This window comes from Sprattus sprattus (genome assembly GCF_963457725.1).
Source record: "Sprattus sprattus genome assembly, chromosome: 1".
NCBI lineage: Eukaryota > Metazoa > Chordata > Actinopteri > Clupeiformes > Clupeidae > Sprattus > Sprattus sprattus.
The window spans coordinates 27,556,351-27,566,211 of NC_137920.1; the positions used below are offsets into that span (position 1 = coordinate 27,556,351).

General features: G+C 41.7%; 1 protein-coding gene across 1 annotated transcript; it reads right to left on the minus strand.

The window, feature by feature from the left end:
• Positions 1-496: 496 nt before the first annotated feature.
• LOC308366757 (cytochrome P450 3A30-like) lies at positions 497-7,254 on the minus strand (the record flags this gene model as incomplete). Its single annotated transcript, XM_080840500.1, has 13 exons — positions 497-601; positions 876-1,038; positions 1,229-1,455; positions 1,817-1,977; positions 2,131-2,215; positions 3,290-3,417; positions 3,614-3,762; positions 4,112-4,200; positions 4,770-4,883; positions 5,591-5,690; positions 6,759-6,811; positions 6,921-7,014; positions 7,181-7,254. 13 exons carry the CDS (start codon positions 7,252-7,254, stop codon positions 497-499), a joined length of 1,542 nt encoding a protein of 513 aa, XP_080696626.1.
• Positions 7,255-9,861: the final 2,607 nt, after the last annotated feature.

The window sequence follows — 9,861 nt, forward strand, 5'->3', positions numbered from 1 at the left end:
GGACGGCGATACAGGGCCATCATGACAAAAACTCCCCAAGCAATAGCCCTCATTAAAAGCTCTTGCACATGAGCTTTATGGCACTTTATTTAACATTACCATTGTTGCACTATCTCCATTCTTATTGTTCTGCTCATACTGGTACTATCTTGTATTGTTGTTCTGTTTTGTCCTGTTGTTCTATTTGTGATGCTCCAGCCTGCATGGAGAATACCAAACCAAATTCCTAGTATCTGTATACATGGCGAAATAAAGTTGAATTGAATTGAATTGAGCTAGACGAACCGATATAAACATGAGTAGCAACCATACCAAACACTGAATAATTGAAGCAAGAGCAAGACAAAATGTGTTCAATTATTTATCAAGGGCAAAGACACTGGGTCCGGGTCTTGCTAATTATGTGTGTGAAACCACTGTTTAAATTTTTCCATTTGGGTGAATCAAGTGGCTGATGAGTGACAGGTCTGATGGGACATCCGGTGCGTGTGGTCGTTCAGCCTCTGGGGTTCAGCTGCGCCCCAGATGACCGAGGGACCAGCTGCAGCTTGATGGGTCTCTTTGGAGACATGAGACCCAAGGAGTCCAACTCCAGTGGAATCTGTGGGATGATTGGGGGAAACAATAATCAATCCTGAGTATCACATCAAGAGTTAAAGAGACTTACATCCAGCAGATTTGCCTTGTAAACACCCTGATAAAAGCTAGTTAGAAGACAAACTTTTTTTCAAAAATGTTGTGGGTATATTTATTCGCAGTTTGCAACCCCGACATAGAGAATAGCCGTGGCCGCTGGTGGTTGAAGGGTGGGTAACCGTCCTGTCAAACAAGTAAGCAAATCAATGATTAATGTCAAATGAAGGTGTTCCTCTCACCTCAGTCTCAGCACAGGTAGTGATGGTAAATCTCTGCAGCAGCTCCACGATGGCCAGCTTTATGCTAACGAGAGCGAAGCGCATCCCGATGCAGTTCCTTGGGCCAATTCCGAACGGCATGTACGAGTATGGATCAATGGTGTCCTTGTTCTCCTTATTGAACCTGAGGGAATGACATGAGACAGTAGCAAAATACATACAAATCTTCAACTACTGTTATAAAGTGAAGTGGCCAATTTGACCTGTATGTTATCTTGATATATAACAATTGTTTGTATTCTTTAAGCAATCCGCAGGAAAGCTGTAAAGTCAGTTCAGTAGATGAGCTATCTCTCTCCCCCTCTCTCATGTACCTCTCTGGTTTGAAGTTCTCAGGTTCGGTCCAGAGTTCTGGGTCTCTGTGAAGGGCATAGGTGGGCACCATGACAACCATTCCCTTGGGGATGATGACACCGCAGATCTCTACCGTCTTCTTGCAGACCCTCTCGAGGCGAGCAGCAGGAGGGTACAGGCGCAGCGTCTCGTTGATCACGCAGTCCAGGTACTCCATCTGCATCAGAGCTTCATACTTGACTTCAGCCTGGAGAACAACAAGAGCACAAGCGGTTCTCACAGCAACTCAACCTAGAACATCAGCATCTGGCAGGGTATCTTGCACTGGTAATCTTGTACATATCTTGCACAGTCCAACTAGCTTATGCCACTGTTTCAGGGTTTTCTATAAAGTCTAAACCAACAAGAACAGTTGTGCGGTCAGTGCAGGTCCTCAAATACAAGCTAATCATTATTACTGGCTTTGTTTGTGTGATACAAAAAAATCATCCTCATTACCATTTATCTTCACCATTACTTCCAATTACCAATGATTACACCACTATGAAATGCTTATTTTGTTTATCGAAAAATCTAATATCTCCCTGGCTCAGAGGCAGAAAGGTGACCTTGTCTGGGAAGACTTCATCAATCTCGTCGTGGAGAATCTTCAGGGTATCTGGGTTTGTGGCCAGAAGGTAGAACAGGAAATTCATAGTTGCACTGCTTGTCTCGTAGCCGGCAAAGATGAAGATCATTGCTTGAGACAGAATCTCATGGTCACTCAGTCCTAGGTGAAGGACACAGATGGTCATGAGAAAAGTTATTGAAAGTAAATTAACAGTAAGTAGCACATGGATACTAATGATCTGAAATATCTCTGGTCAGAGAATTTGGAGGGGTATTTTCTTTGTCACTGCCATTCAGAGAGAGGGGGCGATGCCTTTGTTAGTTACGTCCCCGTGTCCATGGTCCTCTTTCTGTGGAGCCTGGGAGTCCACCATCAGCTGTAGAAAGTCCACCCGGTTCTGCAGACATTAAAAGGCATGCAGGCACAAGGATGAACTTCACCTTCAGCAAATGGAGCAATGGAACAGAGACTTGGCAAAGTATAGTAGTGATTGCCTAACTGAGAAAGCATTCAAAAATGCTTTCTTTCATCATCCACTTTATATCTCTTTATATAACGGGCCTGCCGGCATGCGTGGTAAAACCACTACAGATGATCCAGAACGCGGCGGCGCGTCTGGTGTTCAACCACCCAAAGAGGGCACATGTCACCCCGCTACTCACTGAGCTCCACTGGCTGCCAGTAGCTGCTCGCATCAAATTCAAGTCACTTATGCTTGCCTACAAAGTACTTACTGGATCTGCTCCCACCTACCTAAATGCTCTTGTAAGGGCAAATGTTACACCCAGGACGCTGCGCTCATCCAGTGAGCGTCGTCTGGCACTGCCCCCGGTGCAAGCAAGGCAATCCAGACTATTCTCAGTTGTAGTTCCACGTTGGTGGAACGACCTGCCTAGCACTACCAGAGCAGGAGCGTCCCTCTCTACCTTTAAGAAGCTCTTGAAGACTCAACTCTTCAGAGAGCTCCTCCCCTCCTAACTGGCACCTTGGCTTAACCTGCACTTAAGCAGTAACAGGCCCGCACTTCTTTTTTATTCTTTCTATGTCGTCTTCTATTTTTTTGAAAAAAAAAATAATAAGCAGTATTTATTGTTACACCAGGTTTTTAATGCTCTTAGCTTGATCGTTCTCTCCCTTGTACGTCGCTTTGGACAAAAGCGTCTGCTAAATGACTAAATGTAAATGTAAATGTAAATGTATATATACGTATATGTCCTCCAGTCAGAAGTACTTGGAAACACAAGAGCACATACATTCTTATATGTATGTGTGTATGTGTGTCTGTGTGTGTATGTACAGTATATCTACTTGTGTGTGTTTATATATACTGTATATTAAATCAAGACGGGATAAACAGTGTGTTTGTATATGTATACATGTACGGACTGTATATCAGTCATATATTAGTGGAGTATGTATGTATACATGTACGTGTATCAGTCATATATCAGTCATCCAGACTACCACTGACCTTGCTAGAGTTGGTCACCCTCTCAGCCTTAATGGTCTGCAGTGCAGCGTAGAAGAAGTCCGTCACAGAAATGGGGAAAAGTGCAAAGTTCATTTTGTCCAAGATAGGTGCCATGAAGGGGAAGAAAGCTGAAGGGAGACAGAGAACAGCACATGTGACCACAGACCACATTGATTCATTTCCCTAAAGACACTGCAGCACAAACTAGCTTATTTACAGACATTCCTTTTCAGTTCTGAAACTCCAACTCATTCATTCACATCCGTATACGTATATCTGGGTTAGGTTAAAAACACAAGATTGGGTTTGTGTGGCTAGACATACCCACAATCAGGAAGAGGGGGTTCAACAAGTCAAACTTCAGCATTTTCTTGATGTTGGTGACAAAGGGGTCTTTAGGGTTGTTCAGGGAGTCGATGTCCACACTGAAAGATGTGCTGGTCACCACATCCATGCTGTAAGCCCCAAAGTACCTGAAAACAGGATGTTATGCTTCAAATTCTGTAAGATTGTGTTTCTATAGAACTCCATGTCTCTCTCGCTCTCTCAGCCTCCCTCTTCTGTTCAATAATTCCTCTCCCCCTATATCTGTCTGTCAAGAATATTTCTAGCAGGAGTGACATATCCATGAATACGAAACGGATTGGTCCTTACTTCACAATGATTTATTCTTCACCTTAAAGCTATGGTCATTAATAAATAAATAATGTGAAGAGTTCCAAAGAAACCTTGGCTTCGTAATAATGTTGAAGCCTCACTTATTGTGACAACACGTCATATTCCCCCTGGAATTCCGCCCAATTAGTCCACAGAAACACTCACTCTTTAGTGTCTGATGCCTTGGCCAGATCTGCATCCTTCTTCATGCTGTTCACCAGGTTGTGCGAGTGTGTCTTTATGATCCCAAACATCTGATAAGTGAGAAACAGACACACATGTGTTGGTCTCTTCTGACCCTGTACGTATGGCATTATCAGATATAAACCACTACTTGAGTTTTACAGTATATTGCATTATCAAATGTTTTAGGCTGGTCATACCCAAACTATATTTATCAGTAACTGTGTGTGATGCCCATCTTCTGCTCTATGATTTAAAAAATATTCTGAGAATTTTAAATTTTGACCACGGAATTATTATAGGGGCTGTCAAGGGTGCCGCTAATTGATCAAAAGTTATCACCAAGGAGGACAGTGGAGGAGGAGCGAATAAGAAAGAGAGTGTTACAGAAGAGACCAAGAAACCTTTAAGTGGCCACTGGTGAAAGAGGAAGGCATTGTAGAAAAATAATGAATAGTGGCTGACATATTAACAGAAGGGTTACACGTGTGCATGAGAAATGTATTAAATGTGTTAATATTTTCTGAGAATTGTAACGTCTTTGAATCATGAAAGGGAGGAGAGAGAGAGAAAGAGGGAGGGAGAGAGAGAGAGGGAGCGAGAGAGAGAAAGAGGCAGGGAGAGAGAGAGAGAGAAATACCTCCTTCAAGCGGCCACTGGTGAAAGATGGAGACAGCACGCTACGAATCCTTTTCCAGTCTTCATCCTCAGCATTGAACAGAGAATCATACATGGGTCCATTGAGGCCAAAATCCTGTAATAGAGCACATTCTAATTCAGATTAAGATTCACTTAATTTGTCCTTATTTGTCATCTGCCTGATTACCTGCACCTGTCCCGCCCTCCGCCAATATACAAACTCCTCATTCCCTTCACTCCTTTGTCTGGCCACTTGGATACAAGGCCTTAATTCCGTAAAGTAACAAGTTCCTGACTACGTCTCCCCTGATCGTCCCTGCTCCCTGTTTTGACTTCCAGGTCTTCCGTTTATCTCCTGTCTTGTTCCGATCCCCTGTGCTCTTGCTTTCCCATGTTTGATTTCCTCTTTGCGTGTTAATTTAGTTTGCCTCCGTTTGCTCTTTGGACATTTATCTTCTGAGCGTTATACCCTGTTTTCACATGTATCCCCCTGTTCTCTGGCTGTTTCCAACTAAAGATTCCCTGTGAAATCCCCTATCCGAGTCCTGACATCCGTTATACTACACTTCAGATTTACAGGACATGGATACTATCATTTTATCTACGGAAGATAATGGCTGAACGCTGCAATTGATGTAGCTCTGAATTACAGCTTTTGGTTTTGACACTAGTTGCAAGATGCTGTGTGAAGCTAGGCAAGCATTTACACCTTACATTTACTTTTAGGCAGAGACAGATATTTTTTAAGGATTTAGTATATTTGAGAAGTGCAGAAGATGTTGTGGAAGAGAGGTGTCCTTCTGAGCTCCCACACAACCATACCCGTCTATTGGTGAAAATCGAGTAGCACTCCTTGACGAGAATGGTTTTGATCAGCTCTGTGTTGGTGATGCAAAGAACAGGCTGCCGGCTATCATAAATTCTAGGGAAAGAACAAGACACAAAAACGTATTCCTAGGCAAAAAAAAGGTATGGTACAAGATATTCTTTGTACAAGATATGATTTGTAGGGCTGGGCAGATATGTCCCAGCAACTTAAATTGTTAGATGTCTGTTGCTGCCTCTACTGTCTCTTTTTTTTGTGATAATGACAAAACAAAACAAATTACTTTGAACTTTAAATTATTAGCTGTCTTGCTATGTCTTGTGTTGCACTTGCTTGATGTTTGGCTGTCTTAGGGAAGTTGACAACTCGCTAGCTTTTCCATCATAGACATCCATACCACTGTTATTTACATAGGCTGTGACCTTATTGGGGTCATCCCTGTCTCACGGAGATTTGTATATTTTCCAAATGCTCAAAGTCATCGACCTGTCCTGTCTCAGGCTAGCATCCAAATAAATTAATCTCATGTCCACTTCTTTTGGCTTCCGCCTTTGTTTTTGCCGGTTCCATATCCTTCAGCTTAACACGTGTCCCACTGTCCATGATTACAGGATGTCGACGCGCAATTTGTATTGAGGACAGTGGCCTCGCGCGTAATGGGGCTTTAAGTGGTCATTGCTCTGCCTTTCTTTGTGACATCTTATCTTATAAGTCAAGGGCAGGTGCAGCTGTGCTGTAACACAATATCTATGAAGCTCGCATATTCATAGTTGGGTAATGGCCCAGACACACCAAACCAGACAATAACGATCTGACTGTGACTGCGATAGGCGTCGTCTGTGTCTGGGCCAAACAGTTGCGCTTGAACACACCTGAAGACCACATCCGAGGGCCAACTAGCACGTTCTGCGATATTTCTTTGCAGTTGTGTTTCAGTGCAAATAATTACTCCCTACTTGCATATATGGTAGTGTGACAGACGCAGTTACTTTTCACCACGTTAGCTTGTAAAGAGGATTTGATGTAAAAAAAAAATAATTCACATATATAACATCGGCTATGTCAGTTAATTTCATGATTTAACTTGATTTAACAATGTGCATTCTTAGAAAGCTTTTAAGACAGTTATGTCTTTTTAAAAACTGTGATTAATAACTTTCTTACCCCCAAATCTTTCCATACTTCTGGAAACACTCCCAGTCAAAATTGTGGAATCCCTGAAGGTAAAGCATTGATAAACACATTTGTATTGTATTTACATCTATATCTAAACTGTTAGCCAGTGTGTGTGGCGACATTTTGATTCAATATAGAACACAAACCAACCTTTGTGTAGTTCAGCATATTTCCAAAAAATAGCACGGGCTTTGGACCGGGTATCCCCAATTTCTTGAAGACTCCATATGGCCAGTATCCGTACCTATGGCAACAGTGATAACTTTTTTCTATTTTTTGCTAATATTGGATAGTTTTTCTTCGAATTTGACTACCTTTTTGGTCTCAGTAATTTACAACACACTGTATGCTACTAGCATTTGTATGACCAATTCGATGTTCTGTATACTTAACAAATTAATTTCACTTACACCACAAGCAGGCCCAGGAATAGCAGGAGCAGTGACCATGTCTGCGTTGATAAAAAGGACAGATAACTCAACATCTTCGAAACCTGAAGAGCTGGATTTCCGAGACTGTATGAGTGTCCCCAGTGTGCTGAATATCACGCTCAGTGCTGTGGCGCTTTGACACAAATACCTGCCGATGCTGGTAAATCATTAACACAACGAGATGTAATTTGCTGCTTGTCCAATGAAAATCATATAGGAGGGAGTCTCTTTATCCCTGTCTTTTTTGTCATTTAAAAAAGTCCCAAAGTCCTTGTAGAACCTGATAATGTAATAATTTCCTGATAACGTAATAACCCTGATAATGTAATAAAAAATCCCTCATAAGTCCCTAAAAGATGTAATAAAACCTGATAATGTAATAATATCCCAATAATGTAATAAAGTGCATTTCCCAATAATGTAACAATCGCCATACCAATAATGTAATAAAATGTTACATTAATGGGAAGTTATTACATTATCAGGTTAGCCTCAATTTTTTTCAAAGAACCTGATAATGTAATAAATTCTTGATATTGTAAAAACTTTGGTCAGTGCTGAAATGTTGTGACACCAGTTATTCAGACCAAGTAGTGATGCTGTGTAGACAACCACCCACTATTGTTTTGCTCGTATTTTGATCCCAATGGTATAGGCCTTTGGGCCTCATTTATAAAACGTACTTACGCACAGAATTTATCTTAGACTGTGCGTGCGATCAAATCCACGTCTAAGTACAGATTTATAAAAACCGTCTTAGACGTAGAAAAGGACGTATCTCTACGTCTGGTTTTAGTTCGTGTAAGTACATTTCCTTGTGGCAATACTGGAGTACTGCAGGAATTTAGAACTCAAAGCGCCGACACGCAGTTTCATTATCATCATCGTGCACCACCGTCACCATTAGGGCGAATGTTTCGCTCAATAAAATCAATTAAACTATTAGAACAATTCACACATGAATGAGATTCACGTCTAATAGGTATTCCGTTTTTATTTCACAAGTGTAAAACATTTCGCTCAATCTATAGCCTATAGAAAGTCTAATAGTGGCTTAGTTTTCATTAGGAGATATAGCTGCATTGGCGTTGTTAGAGGATATTGCCAACTGCGCAATAAGGAGAGAAAGGGTTTTTTCGTGATCGCGCACACTTTTTGACACAAGATGATGTATGCCCGATGTTCTTCGCAGTATTATCACTTTATATGCCCGTAATGTATTAGATTTCCATACAGTGCCCAGGAAAAGCAATATGTGTAAGAGGATTTCCTGCGTAAAACAGGGTTCCCAATGTATTTTCATCCAGATTGCGCACACTCAAACAGCCTAGGAAGACCACTTTAATACAGCACATGCCCGTGCGCGGTTGGTAGTGGAGCACAGCAAAGGCATGCCTAAGGGAAGGTGGCGATGGCCAGCGAGACTCCGATGCTGGAGCAGCAGTGCGACAGTTGCGGCCGCTGGTGCTTCGGAGACGTGCCTTCTACATGACAAATACTTTGCTTTTGCCATTACGCCACCAGACAGGCTTTTCTAACGATGTTTTGGCCCGCATCTGCTGTTCCATCAGCAGAACGTCGATGTCAGCCTCACTTTAATTCTTCTGTTTACATGTTTCTTTCTTGCTTGCCACTGTCACAGAGAGTTTGTGCATTGAGGATGCGCTCTGTTTGTGCATTGATAATATGCTGATTAGATTAAATAGGGGCGTTTTGAGGGCGGAGATTCAGTTGCGCACAATTTCACGACCATTTGTGATTTATAACCGAAGGATTGGCGTACACGTGTTTTTTGTGTGTACGTCTGTTTACTGTGGATCTCACTTACGCTCATTTCAGGAAATGTCTTAGACAAAATGTAGGATGGTTTCTACGCAACGTTTTATAAATGAGGCCCTTAGCCTCGCAAGCCAAACCTGTACAGCAAGAAGCTGTACAAGGGTCTGGCACAACACGATTTTCAGTGTGGGCGGGATTAACGGTTGTCTGTTAAATTGCCTCTGCACGCAATGCCACGCAATAGGAATGGCGCTACAACCAATCCAATCTATAACATACCAAAATGTTCTTATCTTTTCTCTATTAGTTGATTACCACTGAATATCCCTTTCACCATTGTAAAAATTGTGCATTCGCAATCATATAAAATATATACTGTATCTGCTAATAGTGAAGCAGAAGGTCTCTGGACAGCTTCACTGTTTGGACCTCTGAAACTGGAGACCTGATGCTACAGCACCAACCAAAGTTATTACAATATCAGGTAATTATTACATTATCAGGTTCTGCAAAATTGAGGCTAACCTGCACTTTATTACATTATCAGGGTATTATTACATTATCAGGTTTTATTACATGTTTTAGGGACTTATGAAGGAATTTGTATTACATTATCGGGAGTTATTACATTATCGGGAAATTATTACATTATCAGGTTCTACAGTCCTCGATTATAATGTATTACTTTTTGTCGAATACAGTGAAATTGCTTCACGTTCCTCTGGGTCCTCACAGTCTAGCTCTTTGAATGAAAGCAAAGTAGTATGGACAAATCGCCAATAGAGGGCACTCATGCGCCAACATCGCTTCAGGGGCACGGGAGGGAGGGGTGTATTTGATTGGCTCTTGAGCTCAAATATCAACAACCTTTAGCCAGGATC